The sequence below is a fragment of the Dasypus novemcinctus genome, chromosome 7, assembly GCF_030445035.2.
Source record: "Dasypus novemcinctus isolate mDasNov1 chromosome 7, mDasNov1.1.hap2, whole genome shotgun sequence".
Lineage (NCBI taxonomy): Eukaryota > Metazoa > Chordata > Mammalia > Cingulata > Dasypodidae > Dasypus > Dasypus novemcinctus.
This window is the reverse complement of record NC_080679.1, coordinates 33,143,995-33,161,559: the sequence shown is the minus strand read 5'-3', so window position 1 is coordinate 33,161,559 and position 17,565 is coordinate 33,143,995. Positions and strand designations below refer to the sequence as shown.

Here is a 17,565-nt window from a genome sequence, read left to right as displayed (position 1 = left end):
TCGGCTAGCATGGATCTTGGCCTACAATAAAAAATACTGCTGCCAATTAATGCTGCTCTCCGCAAGCTTAATTCTACTCCTTTCTCTATCTAAAATAATATTCTTTCCTTTTTTTTTTGTCCTCTCTTCTATGTATGGAAAAATGACGTTTAAGCTACTCCTATTTTGGAACAAGGACATGGAGAGGGCATAATTCTTTGTTGAGATTCTACCATTCTGAAACAAATTTTCTATTCCTTATATAGTCTAAGACATATGGAGAAAAATCTTATCAACCCAGTGTTACATTTCCCTAGATATTGGCATGCTGCACATAGTTAAGTACTTAGTACATGTCTAAGTTAATAGGCAGTAATTACTATTCCACTATCATATACATGAATTATATTTCAACTGTTTACAAGGCACTATTTTGTATTTCCAACAACCATATGTAAAGGAAAGGCAAACCTTTTTTTCCAGCTTTTTAAAGAAGAAACTGAGATTAAATGATGAATGATGGATACAATTAGTGTTGCACTAGAAATTCAGAACTTCCAACTCCTATTGAATAATCTGCTTGTTTTACTGCACTCTCGTTATTGCCCCTGCAGAAGTAGGGTGAACTTTTTATTCAGTAACATGTTTTACTTGGTAAGGATATTAAAACTAATGTCATTTTAAGAGAAATGTATTAACGGATTTATAAGGGACTTACGTTGCAGGGGAGCCAATGTTTGGTATTTCTTATCAGATTCCATAAAATATTGGCCACCCTTTATTCTAAATGTTGTGTTGTGTGTGTGTGTGTGTGTGTGTGTGTTTTAAGTTTGGCTGAGATCAGTACCACTTTAAAAAAAAAAACATTAAAAAAAATTCCATGAATGGAGAGTTTCTGGGAAGATGGACGATTAGAGAGGCAAAAGAATCACTTATCTCCAAGAAAAAGTGGCAAGAGGACAGGCAGAGACTGGAAGGCTGTTCTGGGGCACAGGGCACCAGGGGAAAGCTAGACACCACCCAGAGGAGAGAGAGGCAAAGGAAAGAAGTCTCAGCTGGCTGAAAAATACCTGGAGTACAGTTGCAAAAGCAGCAGTGGGTACCAGTCCCCAACCTACAGAGCAAACAGCAGTCTGTGGATTGCAGTGGCTGCAGACTGAAGGGTGGCAGGGGTTCTCTTGATCAAGAAAGGAGAAAGGGAGGGACACAGCCTACAGCAAATTCAGATTTTGGCCAGGGAAATTGGTCTGCTGTGTTGGAGAGGTCCCACACTTCCAAGCAGGGTAGGATAGCAACATTGTTTACACCGAGAGCCAGCAGGGAGGTAAAGATAATTTGCCTTTTCAAACATCCTCCTACTGCCCCAGAGTGGTCCTGAGGAGGCAGAGGGAGAAAAGGGTACTGTTGGGCAAAAGAGGAGAACTTGAGCTCCTGAGAAGATTCGTGAGGCTTAGACAGGCTTGGCCAGCCGGGAGGACATTGCTTCCATACTGCCCACCCAAGGAGTTAAACTGAATGGTTCTCCCTTAGGGCCTGGGGTCTGAGCTGAGAGGTCTGCCAAATATCGCCATCTGCTGGCCAGACCAGAATAGTGCATGTAAAGGGAAGAATAATAACATTAATAAATAACTAAGAGGCAAGCAGGTGCCTTTACTGACCCCCTTTCCAAGGCCCTTGGACACTGGCCTGCAACACGTTATTTGGTCCTTAGCCTTGGTTTCAACAATTAAGCAGGAGAAATCCTAAATATCTAGAACGAGTTGAACCAAAAGTCAAAGAACAGTGGTAGCACACAGCTACTTAACAGTAAAATCCCTAGGCAAGAGAGAGAAACTGAGCATGAGAGTAAACTCAATCAGATGCTGATACATCAGCAAAGAAAGTAAAAGCCAAATAAAAAGGATGATATGAATAAGGCAAAGGAACAAATCAAAGCTCCAAATGAGACACAGGACTTGAAATAACTAATCAGTGAGTTCATACAAATCTCTTAAATCAAATCATGGAGTTGAAGGACAATGTGGTTAAAGAAATAAGACATTAAGAAGACACTGGAGGGGTGCTCCTGAGGGCTCTAGAGACGTCTAGACACTATAGGCAGGGCAGACAATCTCAGGAATCCAGCACCCTGTTGGTGGGCCTTACCTTGGAATATATGTTCCCTAATGTAACAGGCTCATTTATAATTTCCCTATATATGGCTCTTCTGCTCCTTTTATTTGAGCCTATAATTAGCACTATACTCATTAAATATATGTACCAGAGACTTAAATCTTCAGTCTGTTCATATGCTGGTTGAGCTCTGAATCTCAGCAGTGTTGCAATACCTACTCTCCAGCTCAATAGACTTGCCTAGGACAACTAACAAAAGGATGATGATGGACAATGCCAATTCCAAAAAACCAGAGGGTATCTACAACAGCAAGCAAGATAGTTCCATCCATCTGCCCCATAGGATCTAAACACTCAACTGAAACAGAGTGGGCATGACCATCCTAAAATCCTTAAGATTGATGAATGAACAAACATAAAGGGGAAACACAACTATGGACTATAGCAGGCTTATTATTCTCCTAGCAATGGAAGAACTTTTAACATTGATGTAAAGGCAGTGGTCACCAGAGGTTCTGATGAGAGAGAAAGGGAAGAATAGGTATAACATGGGGCACTTTGGGAATATTGGAATCGTTCTGAATGACATTGAAATGACAGATACAGGCCATTGTACATTTTGTCACAACCTACAAAAATGTGCAGAGTCTAAACTCTAATGTAAACTACTGACCATGGTTAGTAGCAATACTTATATATGTGTTCATCAATTGTAACAAAGGTTACACTGATGAAAGATGTTAATGGGGAAAAGTGTGGGAGGGGAAAGGGGTGAGATATATGGGAATCCTCCTATAGATTTTATGTATCATTTATGGAATCTAAATCTTGAAAAAAAAAGAAGACACTGGATAAGTGCAAAGAAAAATTTGAAGTACTGTATAGAAAAATAACAGATATAGGATTGAAAGACACAGTAAGTGAGATTAAAAATACAACAGAGGCACACAACAGCAGATTTGAAATCATGGAAGAAAAAAACAGTGATGTAGAGGAAAGAACAACTGAAAATGAAGAGAGAGAAGAACAGAGAGAGAAAAGATTGGGAAAAATTGAGCAGGGACTCAGGGAGTTGAATGATAACACAAAGAACACCAACATGCATGTTATGGGAATTCCAGTAGAAGATGAGAAAGCAAAAGGCAGAAAGAGTATTTGAGGAAATAATGACTGAAAATTCCCCAACTCTCATGAAAGACATGAATATACATGTTCAGGAAGCAAAGCATATTCCAAGTAGAATAAATCTAAATAGATTTACCCCAAGACAAATAAAATTCAAAATGCTAAAGGCCAAAGATAGAGAAAATTCTGAAAGAAGGGAAAAGTGAAACATTACATACAAGGGACATACAATAAGACAGTGAGGCTTTCTCTCCAGAAGTCATGGAGGCAAGAAGGCAGTAGTATACAATTAATGTACTGAAAGAGAAAAGCTTCCAGCCAAGAATTCTGAACAGCAAAACTGTCTTTGAAATATGAGGGTTAGTTTAAAATATTCACAGAAAAAAATTTTAAAAATTCACAGATAACCAGAAACTAAGAGTTCATGAACAAGATTCCAGCTCTGCAGGAAACACCAAAGAGAGTTCTGCAGCCAGTGAAGAGAAGACAGAGTCTCAGAGGAGCGTATAGAAGGGAAGACTATCAGAAAGAGTAGCCAAAGGTAAAAGAGGAAAAAATAAGATATGACATATGAAAGTCAAAGGACAAATGGCTGCAGTAAGTAATGCCTTTACAGTAATACCATTGAACGTTAATGGATTAAACTCCACAATCAAAAGACATAGGCTGACAGAAGGGATACAAAAACATAGCCATCCATATGCTGTCTGCAGGAGACTCACTTTAGACCCAAAGATGCAAATAGACAAAGCAAAAGGTTGGAAAAAGATATTTCATACAAATAGTAAACAAAAGATAATAGGTTATTATATTGGTGTCAGACAAAACAAACTTCAAATGCAAAAAAAGTTATGAGATGCAGAAGGCCATTATATATTAACGAAAGGGACAATCCACCAGGAAGCTGTAACAGATATAAATGTCTATGCACCTAACCAGGGTGCCCCAAAATACATGAGACAAAACCTGGTAAAACTGAAAGGAGAAATAAGAGATCTCTACAATAATGGAGACTTCAACATTCCACTCACATCAGTAGATAGAACAACTAGACAGAAGATCAACAAGAAACAACTTGAACAATATGATAAATGAGCTGACCTGACAGATACATACAGAACATTGTAACCCAAATTGGCATATTACACATTCTTCTCAAGTGCTCATGGATCTTTCACCATGATAGACCACATGTTGGGCCAAAATATAGCTCTCAATATGTTTAAGAAGATTGAACTTATACAAAGTGCTTTCTCTGATCAAAATGGAATGCTGCTGGAAATCAATAATAGGCAGAAAAGGGGAAATTCTGCAAATATATGGAGGCTAAACAGCACACTCCTAAACAATCAATGGGCCAAAGAAGAAATTTCAATAGAAATTAGTAGATATCCTGAGATGAATGAAAATGAGAACAAAACTTATCAAAATTTATGGGATACAATGAAAGCAGTGCTGAGAGGGAAATTTATAGCCTGAATTGCCTATATTAAAAAAGAAGAAAGAGCTAAAATCAAAGATATAACTGAACAACTACAGAAACTAGAAAAAGAACAGCAAAGCAATCAAAAGCAAGCAGAAAGAAAGGGCAGAAATAAATGAAATTCAGAACAACAACAAAAAAAGAGAAAATCAACAAAACCAAAAGCTGATTTTTGAGAAGAAACAAAATTGACAAACTCTTAGCAAGACTAATAAAAGAAATAAGATGCAAATATATAAAATTAGGAATGAAAGGGGGGGCATTATGACTGGCCCCAAAGAAATAAAATGAGGGAGTCATCTCAGGGAGTGAAGGGAAAAAAATTTTTTTTAAATGTTTGAAAAGATAGGTATAGAAGCTGTTAGAGTTAATAAATGAGTTCAGCAAAGTAGGATACAAGATCAATGTGCAAAAATCAGTTGAGTTTCTTTACACTAGTAATGAGCAATCTGGTGAGGAAATCAAGAAAAAATTTAAGATAGCAACAAAAAGACATAAATCTCTAGGAATTAATTTAATCAGGAATGTAAAGGATCTGTATTCTGAAAACTTCAAAACCCTGCTAAAAGAAATCAAAGGAGACCTAAACAAATGGAATGACATTCTCTGTTCATGGATTGGATGATTAAACATAGTGAAAATGTCAGTTCTACCCAAAATGATTTACATATTCAATGTAATAAAAATCAAAATTCCAATAGTGTATGTACAAAACTAGAAAATTCAACTACCAAATTTATTTGGAAGGGAAAGGGATCCCAAATTGTCAAAAGCATCCTAAAAAAGAAGAGTGAAGTGAGAGGACTCATGCTACCTGACCTTGAAGTGTTACAATTGTCAAAACAGCATGGTATTGGCATAAAGATATCACATTGATCAACGGAATCAAATTGAGAGTTCAGAAATAGACCCTCACCTCTTTGGTCGGCTGATTTTTGATAAACCTACCAAATCCACTTTTCTGGGAAAGAATAGTCTCTCCAGCAAATGGTGCTGGGAAAACTGGTTATCCATAACCAAAAGAACGAAAGAGGACACCTATCTCACTCTCTATGTAAGGATCAACACAAAATGGATCAAAGACCTAAACATAAAAGCCAGGACCACAAAATTCCTACAAGCTAACATAGGCAAACATCTACAAGACCTTGCAATAAGTGAAACTTACATCCAAACTTCAAACAAAAGATAAAATAGATAAATGGCACCTCCTCAAAATTAAATGCTTTTGTACCTCAAAGAACTTTGTGAAGAGGGCAAAAAGATAGCTTATTCAATTGGAGAAAATATATGGAAATCACACATCTGACAATGGTCTAAAATCCATGATACATAAAGAAATCCTACAACACAACAATAAAAAGACAAATGGCCCAGTTGAAAAACGGGCACAAGATCTGAATAGACATTTTTCTAAAGAAGAAATACAAATGGCAAAAAAACACATGAAAAAATGTTCAACATCACTGGCTATTAGGGAAATGCAAATCAAAGCTACAATGAGATATTTCACACCCACTAGAATGGACATTATTTAAAAAACACATAACTATTATACAAATGTTGTAGAGGATGTAGAGGGATAGGAACACTTATTCACTATTGGTGGGAATGTAGAATGGCACAGCCACTGTGGGAGTCTGTTTGGCAGTTCCTCAGGAAGTTAGATACAGATCTACATGTGACCTGGCAATACCATTACTAGGTATATAACAGAAGAACTGAGAGCAGTGACATGAACAGATATCTGCACACTGATGTGTATAGTGACATTATTCATAATTGCCAAAGATGGAAATAACCCAGGTGTCTATCAACGGACAAATAGATCAACAAACTGTGGTATATACACATGGTAGACTATTATGCAGTTGTAAGAAGAAATGAAGTCGTGAAGCATATGACAATGTGCATGAACCTGGAGGTTATTATTCTGAGCGAAGCAGGCCAGGCACAAAAGGACAAATATTGTATGATTTTGCTACTATGAATAAATACAATGAGCAAATTAATGGAGTTAATAGAAAATAAGTCACCAGAGAATAGAATGTGAGAGTGGAAAGTTCAGGTTTAATCTGTGCAGAATTGGTAAATTGTTTGGAAATTTTGGAAATGAATAGGAATTATGAAAGCACATCATAGGATTTGTAATTAATGGCACTAACATGGGTATGGTAGCATTTTTTTGTTGATTTTCCTTTTTCTGATGTAATGAAAATGCTCTAATGATGGAAGTGATGAATGGACAACTTGGTGATTATATTAATATCAAATGCCATTGCTTGTACACTTTAGATAAATTATATGGTTGATGAACAAAAAAAATAAAGTAGGTTGGTGGGAAAATATATCAAATAAAGATACAGACTACATTTAGTAGTAATACTTTGGCAATGCTCTCTCATAATTTGTTACGAAAAGTTTCACAACAATGCAAGGTGTTGGTGGAGGGATGACATATGGGAGACCTGTATGATGATATTGCATGTTTGTTTTGCAAGTTCACAACTTTTACTATACACTTACTGTTTATGCATGTTCATGTATGAATGACATACTTCAATAAATTGTTTTTAAAATGAAAATAAATTCTCTGAATGCTTTACACTAAATTAAAAATTTTAGACACTCTGTTCTTGACAAAAGTTCAAGAGAAATTCACAGCTTCCTTTGGTTAGACATTAAGTACTTCCTGCTATGTTACATGTATGACAGCTAAGTCACCTGGCTTTTATAAAGCCCAAACAATTAAAGAATCTTTTAAAATGTTCACAATTGCATTGATCTAAGAGGCCAAGACCAGTATCAGTGTCGAATGTCAGAGTCACGATAGCGGAGAAACTTTTTATTTGAAAGTATAGAAGCTTCTGTACTAAAATTATATAGTCTCTGATGACTAGGCTAGAGCATAACAACCTTCACCTAAAACTTGTGTCTCTTCGTATTCAAAGATAAAATTTGGGGATGCTCTACACCAGGGGTTCTTAACAAGAGGTCTGTGAGCTTGAATAGAAATTTTAAAAAACATTCTTATGGGGATGTGTTGGTGTGGGTGTGATATATTTATTAAACTATATACAGTTTAGTGTGGATTTAGTAAGGGGTCTGTGGTTTTCACCTGACTGGCAAAGGGGTCTGTGGAACAAAAAAGGTTAAGAACCCCTGCTCTACAGAGAGTCAGTTTGTCTAGACTTACTTGCTTTTCTCTGAGAAAGTTTATATTGCCTCCTCTCAAGGCAGTCTATTTATATATTGTCTGGATACAAACTTGAATAGGCATGCAGTTACGATGGGAGAATAAACTTTATGGTGGAGTTGACAATCCTCCCAGAAAGAACTCTGCTTTCAGGGGCATCTGCCAAATCTTCTCAAAATCTATATTTGTGTCACTGCTGAGATACTAAAAACATCCATTTCTTCATTACATTTAAATTTTTACTTATACCTAGACAGATACATTTTCATAGGTAAATTATAATGTGTACTTAGGGACCCATGAATTGCATTTTATGAAAATGAATATCACTATATATAAAGGACATAAGGACATAACATGCCTTTATGCAGTCTTAAAATATAGTTTGCTGTTGATACTGAAGACTCTGAGAGACATTATCATAATTTTTAATAACACTTAATCATCCACATTCTCCATTTTGTGAGGCTGTTAACATAGAAGGAAAGAGGCTTTTTTCCCCCAAATTGAAATGCGAATCAGGTATTTAATATTTTTACTGAGCCATTGCTGTGCTTTCTAAAACTGCAAACCATTACTATTTCAAGTCTTGATGGTATACACAGAAGTATATATACTCAGTGTTTAGAATTCTAATTTTTGAAATGTGTCATGTAAGAAATCAGAATAATAACCTGTAATATATCAATATCAAGTCATTTGAATAACACCATTTTAACAGGTCAACCAAATCTCTATTGGTGACATCAAAAGCTTCTAATGCTCTTTGCCAACAATGCCAATCTTTATGATCTCCACAATAAATCCAATAAAGCAATGGTTCTGAGAACTTATGATATGCCACCTTATTCAAATATTGCAATAAAGATATGTCTATGTGAGTGCTTCTCAAGCTCAAGTGTACATAAAAATTGCCTAGGGGAAAAAAAAATTGCCTAGGAATCGCATTAAAATGCAGATTCTGAATCAGTTGGGGCCTGAGGTTCTGATTTCTCAAAAGCCCCTAGATGTGGCAGAGGATACAGATTTGGGGTTCATACTTTGAGTAGTAGGAGCTAGGTCATTTCTGGGTCACAAACATTACATAGGACTGACTTTCAGGCAGTTTTCCTTCTGTACCTTGCTTATTTGATAGAAGTGAACATTGAATGGCAGTCATTTCTGGACATTCTGATTGTACCTTGTTTGGGTTTGTCTCGCATAGGAGTCATGTAACCTTCTTCATCCAGCTCTCCTCGTGGGTTTCTTTCTGGGGCAAACACTGTGGGGTCCGCACTGTATCTCTGTGTGCTGCTGTCCTCTTGGACATGGGGTGCCACTGGCTTACGCAAGGTGCCATTACAGCAGGAGTCATCAAAAATCTCGGCTGTAGCACCTTGAGCAACTGGAGCTTCTGGGATCGTGCTGGTCGTAGCTCTGTAGGGCACAGACACTCCTTGTTCTGTAGCAAAACCCCCATCTCGGTATACAAACTGGTTCTGTTAATAGTAGGAACACATTTGGAGAAAAGCTGTTAAGGTTGTAAAAAAATGAATATTAACAACCAAAAGAATATTAAAGTTTGTCTTTCAGAGAAAAGTCATAGTTCAGTAAAAAAAAAAAAATTTCTGACACTAATGAAAACCCTAGTTACAGAGTAGAAATACCTAAAATTCCAATTTTTAAAAAAATGTATATCATGGAAAAATGATTTGGGATTATTTATTTATTTAACCAAATAAAATATAGTTCATCTCCTTTTCCCACAATAGCTTATTGGTGACATAAAATTTAAAGTGAATTTTCATGATAAATGGTAGTGTCATTAATTGTAGGCAGTTGTCATTAAGAACAGATGATGGTAGTGTTTTGAAGGGTGGTATTTCCTGAGTGCCTTCATTCTGTGGTTATTATGACTTTGAATCTCCAGGACCTAACTAGAGAATCATCACTGAGATTCTGCTTTTCTGGCACACAACCTGTGATCATGGAAGTAAAGATGACCTCTTCACCCAGCAGCATAATTATGAGCCTAGGTGATTCCTTCAGATAAAAAGGGAAAGTTACTGTTAATGCATGACAACTCAATTTTGGATTATCTACTGAGATAAAAAGGCATCTATGGAAGTTACACAATCTACAGCAAATCTTAATTCACTGGTGGCAAAGGCAAAATGAGTTAATTACGGAGAGATGAAGGAGAGTAAACATGGTATGCAAAGACCAAAAATCCTAAAAGATGAATGTGGTGAAATACTTACTCCTGACATAGGGGTGTACGCAGGAGGAGGGCTGTGTCCAATTTCGCTCTAATGGGAAAGAAAAATGGAATGATGGATATAATAAAAGGTCATATGAATGACAAAAGGAAAAAAAAAAAAGAAAAGCCACATGAGTCATATGAACCAAAGGGGGAACATGCACAAGAGTGAAGTTTGCAAAATGGTAAAATTTTATGCACTCTCATAGTGAGAGGTTTTATTTACGTGTTTTGGGAGAATTAAATATTTTCATTTAGTCCCTGAAAAGGAATATTGCTTACAAAAATTAAAAACTTTTCAATAGATTAAAAGAATAAGCTGATAGTAAAAGTTCTTCGGATTACCTCTAGAAGAAAGAGCAGTAAATAACTCTAGTTTTACATGAAGAAAGCTTTCTTTCTTTATCCATGAATGCCTGAAATGGCCATACTCTGCAGTATTAAATTTCTTCTTAGAAGAAGACACTTATTTAGAGGGAGGTAGAAGTAGATTTCAATTTGACTGGAATAATTTTTGCTGTCAAGTTATGTTTATGTATTTATTTATTTACCATTTCAGCAAAGGGTCCACTATTTGCCCCTCCTTATAAAAAGGTGCATACTATTTTCTCTTCAGTCTTTTTGTTTTTAAAAATTAAGACATCTTGGAAGATCTTAGAAAATCAATTCCTTTCCTGGATACATGTTTTTTTTTTTAAATTTACTTTATTATGTATTTATTTTTCTTCCCTTCCCCCACCACCCTGGTTGTCTGTTCTCTGTGTCTATTTGCTGCATCTTCTTTGTCCGCTTCTGTTGTTATCAGCGGCACGGGAATCTGTGTTTCTTTTTGTTGCATCATCTTGTTGTGTCAGCTCTCCGTGTGTGCGCAGCACCATTCCTGGGCAGGCTGCACTTTCTTTCGGTGCTGGGCGGCTCTCCTTACGGGGCGCACTCCTTGCGCGTGGGGCTCCCCTACTCGGGGGACACCCCTGAGGTGGCAGGGCACTCTTTGCGTGCATCAGCACTGCGCATGGGCCAGCTCCACACGGGTCGAGGAGGCCCGGGGTTTGAACCACGGACCTCCCATGTGGTAGACGGATGCCCTAACCACTGGGCCAAGTCTGCCGCCCATCGATACATGCTTTATATTGCGTTTTGTATATTTAAAATTGGTCAAAACCAGGTTTCAGTTTTTAAATAGAAGGCATCTACATTCCTGAAGCTTAACACTCCAGCCAATGGGATAAGTAAAGGTGTATGTAAAAATATGATAAAATATATTATGGACAACGTTTCTTAGAGTAAAGAGAGAGGCTTGTACAAAAACCCAACCTGTTTTTTAATGTCTTCTGTGTTTCTTAATGTAATACAATTCTTGAATATCTACTATGTTCCAGACACATTTCTAGGCACTAGGGATAATGTATAATGCAGACAAAAGCAGTTGATTTTGACTTTATCGAGCTTTAGGTGAAAACAGATGATTAAAATAAACCTTAAGGACAGTTATATTGTTTATATGAAATGTAGCTAAATGTTCCTGGTCAATGTTTATACAATTTAGAGATCCATGAAACAATTTAAGAAAAATATGGCCCTGTGGAGATTAACTGTTTAATGTAATGCAATAACAACTGAATAACACAAGAATTTCCCTTAAATTAGTGTCCTGGAATGATTAAGGAACAATTTCTGAACCACTATATGAGTTCAGATTTCAATTCCCTCGAATAACTGAATCACTGAGGTGATGGCATAGCAAATATTTATCTCTTTGCTTCTCTAATAACATAACACTTTTAAGAAGATGAAATGGAAAGTTAGAGGTATATTTAATAATGCCGTGCAAGGTAGTACTATACAATAGATTGTTCTATGACTTCTTAGAAGCCCTGGGCTCCAGTTTCAGTTATGAGTGGCATGAAATTGATCAAATCATGAAATAACACAGACCCTCATTTTCATCCTTGGCCTCTACTTTATTCTTAGGATAGAGTGAGATAATGTATATGAATGAACTTTGTAAACTCTGCACTATAACATAAATGTAAAGATTATGACAATTTAAAATGTTCAAGTCTGGGGCGGTGGACTTGGCCCAGTGGTTGGGGCATCCGTCTACCACATGGGAGGTCCGCGGTTCAAAGCCCGGGCCTCCTTGTGCCATGTGGAGCTGGCCCATGCGCAGTGCTGATGCACGCAAGGAGTGCTGTGCCATGCAGGGTGTCCCCCTGCGTAGGGGAGCCCCACACACAAGGAGTGCGCCCTGTAAGGAGAGTCGCCCAGCGCCAAAGAAAGTGCAGCCTGCCTAAGAATGGCACCACCCACATGGAGAAAATGACACAACAAGATGACACAGCAAAAAAAAACCACACAGATTCCTATGCCGCTGACGACAGAAGCAGTCAAAGAAGACGCAGCAAATAGACACAGAGAACAGCCAACCAGGGTGGATGGAGGGGAAGGGGAGAGAAATAAATAAAAATAAATAAATCTTAACAAAAAAAATGTTCAAGTCTGTTAAACATAAATTTCAAAGTCAAGCAATAAATTAAAATGCCAAAACTACTCACCAAAGAGGCATTTTTAAATGCCTATCTTGTCTCTAAACACCTTAAATATAGGTGTATTTTGCTACCTTTTTGAAAGAAATAAAACCTAATCAATTCATTCAGAAAATTTGAGAAAGGAATTTTTTATAGAGTTCACTGATTTGTATAATAGAGGGATGTTAAAAGAAATAAGATAATTGCCTGGTGTAGCTTTATCAAATTATAAATCCTGGTCTTATCATTCAACCCTGATTGTTTAATAAATACTAGATCCCTGCAATGTTTCATGCATTGTGGTAGGTACCTGGAGATAGTGTGATGAACTAAGAGAAACATGGCTCCTGGCCTTTGGAAATTCACACTTTACCGTCAAATGTTAACTGATATAATTTAGAAAAAAAAACAAGAGGGAAATGAGGCTAAGTTAATTTATTTCAATTCTACATTTACATATTGAAAGGCAAGCTATTCCAAAATATTAATAATGATCGGTTTCCCTTTTACTTCTTTTCTTGCAAGAGTTGCAGCTGTCCCAGGTATGCTAGACCAGGATCACCGCTGAGGAACTAGCATTTTGCCTTTTATAAAACTTGAGAGCTAAATGATCAAATGAATATTTCACAAGTCATTCTTCGCTAGGAAACAGTTTATTTTCTATATTCATTATCTTTGTTAGAATTATTTCAATCATAAAGGTGTTGTATTAAAAATAACTGGACCTTTTGCAGGTGCTCTATTCCAAGGCATCAAGCAAGGCCATGCTATATTAGAATCTGTATTAGAATGTATCCAGTGTCCCTGTGCTGACAGTCTTTCAGTCAGCAACCTGCCAAATCTGTACCCGTGCATACTGCCAAATAGCATCACAGGAATAGAAGCATCTTCATGCTTTTCTGTGTTTTCAGCATTAAAATGGAAAAAAATGCTAAGCAAAGCCCCTTTCACATTCATTGTTTTTAGGGTTACTGGCTGATTTTTATGGTTCTGTTTCCATTTTTTCCATTTGCTTTTTTTCTGTTTTCCATGATAAAAAGCACCTCATTCATTTCCCCCTGGAAGGCCAATAGCTCCAAGAGAACATCTGTGAGGCCAATTAGCTGGGCTGGGATGTGATATAATTGTTGTTTAAATATATTTAAATTACATGTTAATCACTATGTCATAATTTATAGGCTTTGAAAATAACTTTTTGTACTTGAGAGCCAAGCCAGATTTTACTTGTTTTTGCTGTTTTTAGTTTTCAACAAGCTCTTCTCATTTCGCCTCCCTGAATTCCTCATGCTTGAAGAGCTGAACTTATAATATTGGAAAGAATGACAGCTGTGAGTAAATTGGTGAGTGAAAATTAAGACCTTCACAGAGGCCAGAATGAGCTGGAGTGACCTTAAAGTTCTAAGAACAAAGCAGTATTCGCAGTTGAAAGGCTTCTGTTTTTATATTGTGCCACTTTCTGCTGTCCATCAAGGCCCAGCTTTGTGGATCTTTAGGAAGAAGTGCTGGTGCATCTGTTCAATTAGCTGGTGAGCGGATTTACTGCCAGCAGGACATAGATAGAAAGAGGTGGGTTATGAACTGACAGTCTATCAGGAGTTTGTTCCTGTTGGGGGGATTTGTAAGGGTGTTGGATAGAGATGAGTTTAATTTTGTAGCCATATCTTTGGGACACTGTGTGATTAACTTGGACTCAAATGCCAGAGGTTATAGGAAAGGCGAGTATCAGCCAATACATCAAATATAGCATTATACACATTTTTAAAATATGGCATACAAATCAATCTTCATAGAAAACAAATACATATATCTAAACATTTAAGTAACAAGAAAAAGTTGTATTTTTATCTTCTGATTGTTACTCAATATTAACTATAGAATTAAAGTTTCTGTAGTCAAGAAATGCTGTACATCCTTTTAACTAAAACAAAATGTGTCTCTGCAAGGCATGGCTAACCCATCAGTACTAATTTATTACCTAGACACTTCCACATATTAACTTGTAAGGGTTCTCAGTCTTTTATCCTCCCTGTTATAAATGCTTAACACTCTGATGGGCTTTTCCACATTTTCATAGGTCAGATAGCAGCACAGACAAAATATGTTTTGCATTATGTACCATTCTTGATGAATGGGCTCTACCTTCCTCACAACTGAGCATAACATACCAGTGTTTTGAGATATCTAGATTTACAATCTTCATTTCCCATAGGGCAATTAGAAGGAAAAAAAACCCAAAATATGGGCTCATGTGCCAAAACCTCATAAACACTGGGGAAATCCTATTGAGATTTAGGCAACTGGCTTACCAAAAAACAAACAAACAACACAAATAATGTCTTGAGTCTATGTATATTTTTATTTATTTAATTAGATTATGTGGGACTATTTTGAAGGAACTTTAAGTGTTTATAAGAAAAGAAAAAGACTCTCTAATCCAGTTTAAGAAATACTAGCTTGGGTTTTCACCCTTTATTCACTTTTCTCTAACCCTGGGATCTTTATTCTTTTGCATATGTCTTATCTATTCTCACTGGAAAGGATTTTTAGTAAAGTGTAGTTGTGAATGGTATCAGTGAATATGAATGGGAATCCATGCAGAATTTACAAATTATCTGGAAATGGTAGCTTTTATAAACATTAATAACTATTTTTCTTGTCGGTCCTGAAGTCTAATTATAATGCTGACATTTATATAGAGGTAAATATATGGCTACTCTTAGCAAAATTGGGCAATAAGAAGGGGAACTATGTATATCATAAATATCATTAAAATTTGATATTTATCAAATATACCAAAATTAAACACTTTAGCTCATTTTACTGATAAGTGAAGATCAGGGAAGTTAAATGATCTGCCAAGTTCACACAAGTCACAGTTGTTGGTGGCTATTTGGCACTCAGGTCCATCATTTTATTACATTTTCATTATGCTACACCTAGATTTTTACTTTAGTATTTCTTTGCTGTCTCATCTGTGTCCTCCCCCTACCCTTGCATTATGCCTCAACTCTCCTCTCAAATAAGTTCTCAATGTTTTCCTTTCTTGTGAACAACTAATCTCAAAGAATCATTTGAAACTCATTAGCCTTTGGTGTAAAATACTGATAATACTTTATAGTATTGCCTCTCCAAGCTTATTTACATTTAAATTTCCTATAATGGCTTAAGCTGAATAGAAAGAAACTTTAAGTAGAAATGAAATCATTAGGCTTTACTGTGTACAAATTCTTGGGTAGCTGGACTGATTCTTCAAATGAATCCTTGGGTTTACTATCTCTTTGCTTGTTTCTTTTCTTTTCTAAAGATTTATTTCTCTTCCCTCCCCCTCCCCCACCCATTGTCTGCTCTCTGTGTCCATTCGCTGTGTGTTTTCTGTGTTCACTTGCATTATCAGGAGGCACTGGGAATCTACGTCTCCTTTTTGTTGTGTCATCTTGCTGCGTCAGCTCTCCGTGTGTGCAGCACCACTCCTGGGCGGGCTGTGCTTTTAACACGCAGGGCGCATACCTTGCACGTGGGGCACCCCTATGCGGGGGCGCTCCTGTATGGCATGGCACTCCTTACGTGTGGCAGCACTGCGCATGGGCCAGCTTACCACATGGGTCAGGAGGCCCTGGGGATCGAACCTTGGACCCTCCATATGGTAGACGAATGCTCTATCAGTTGAGCCAAGTCCACTTCCCTGCTTGTATATTTTCTATCCCAATATCATGAAGAGTATCGAGGAAGACTTCTTATACATGAACATTGCATTGGGTTTGGGCAACTTTTGAAGACAGAAATCCTAGAGACATAGAACAAATCGACACATGAGATCCTTCTACCTCCAGACTGTATTTTTAAAATTTTTGCCACTATATCATGTAACCTTTAACAGATTATCTCTTAGGACTTCAGTTCATTCAACTCTCAAAAGAGTTATCGGGCTATAGGACAAGTAATGAAAAAGATCACTTCTGAACTATCACATTATTTATATGTAAAATATTCTGCTTTGAGCCCATAACATTGGTTGTTAAATATTGTAAAATGTAATTAGCATGAATGCAAATGAGAGGTCCATTTTTTAATATTTTTTAGAAAAAAAAATTCTTTTTCTTAATATAATAAAAGCACTTGCTTTTAACCAAGTCATTGTTCTCAGCTGAAATACATGCTGTTACTCTTAAAGGGACTGTAATGTAGCTTTAACTATAAAAACATATCACCTGTTCTTATTGAATAGGCCTTGGTTCTTATTGGATACAGATACTGACTCATAATCTGTAAAGACTTACTTAAATCACACTTTTAAGTTTGGTGTTTGCATGTGTTCACGTGCATGTGTGTGTGTATATATGTACACACATGCTAAGAAGATTATTAGCATTAAAGAAGGCAACAGAGGCCTTATCTAACTCAAACAATTTGCTGCCTTAAAGCTCCTTTTTGGGTTTGCTTTTGCTTTCTATTTTTTTTCATCATTTTTTACATTTGGTTATGTATATCAGTAAGTGAATCTTGTTCACCAAAACATCATGTAGAAGAATTCTACTTAGAAATGTTTGCTAGTGGTTATTTGGAGTCATTTAATTTACTTGCAAATCACAAGGTAACAGTGAAATATTTTATATCTCAACTTCTCCTTTAGCAATAATCCAAGCATGGGCAGTTTTATTATATATTCAAAATAACAATGACAGTATTTAGAACAATCTATGTCAGTGAATCTCAAAAAGATGAAGGGCGAAGTTTGTGTACTTGGGGATGGAGAACAAATATTGTGGGAGATAGAATTGCAAATTGTACAAACCCAATTTTGGCATGTAGGCTTTGTTCCATTTTAAAAAAAAATGATAGGTTCTGGCAACAAGCAAACAGTTTAACATAATACAGATAAGCCTTTTAGTGTGGACCATGTTGG

At 36.6% G+C, this 17,565-nt stretch overlaps 1 protein-coding gene across 8 annotated transcripts in view; it reads right to left on the bottom strand.

Moving 5' to 3' along the window:
* ERBB4 (erb-b2 receptor tyrosine kinase 4) overlaps positions 1-17,565 on the bottom strand; it is a 1,195,692-nt gene that overhangs the window by 9,038 nt on the left and 1,169,089 nt on the right. For 5 of the 8 annotated variants that reach the window (XM_058300185.2, XM_058300187.2, XM_058300184.1 and 2 more), the window contains 2 exons: positions 10,136-10,183; positions 9,076-9,373 (listed from right to left, as the gene is read on the bottom strand). In XM_058300185.2, coding sequence (XP_058156168.1) covers positions 9,076-9,373; positions 10,136-10,183 — 346 coding nt within the window. The remainder of the gene's footprint in view (positions 1-9,075; positions 9,374-10,135; positions 10,184-17,565) is intronic. The other 3 variants (XM_058300190.2, XM_058300188.2, XM_058300191.2) reach the window with 1 other exon arrangement.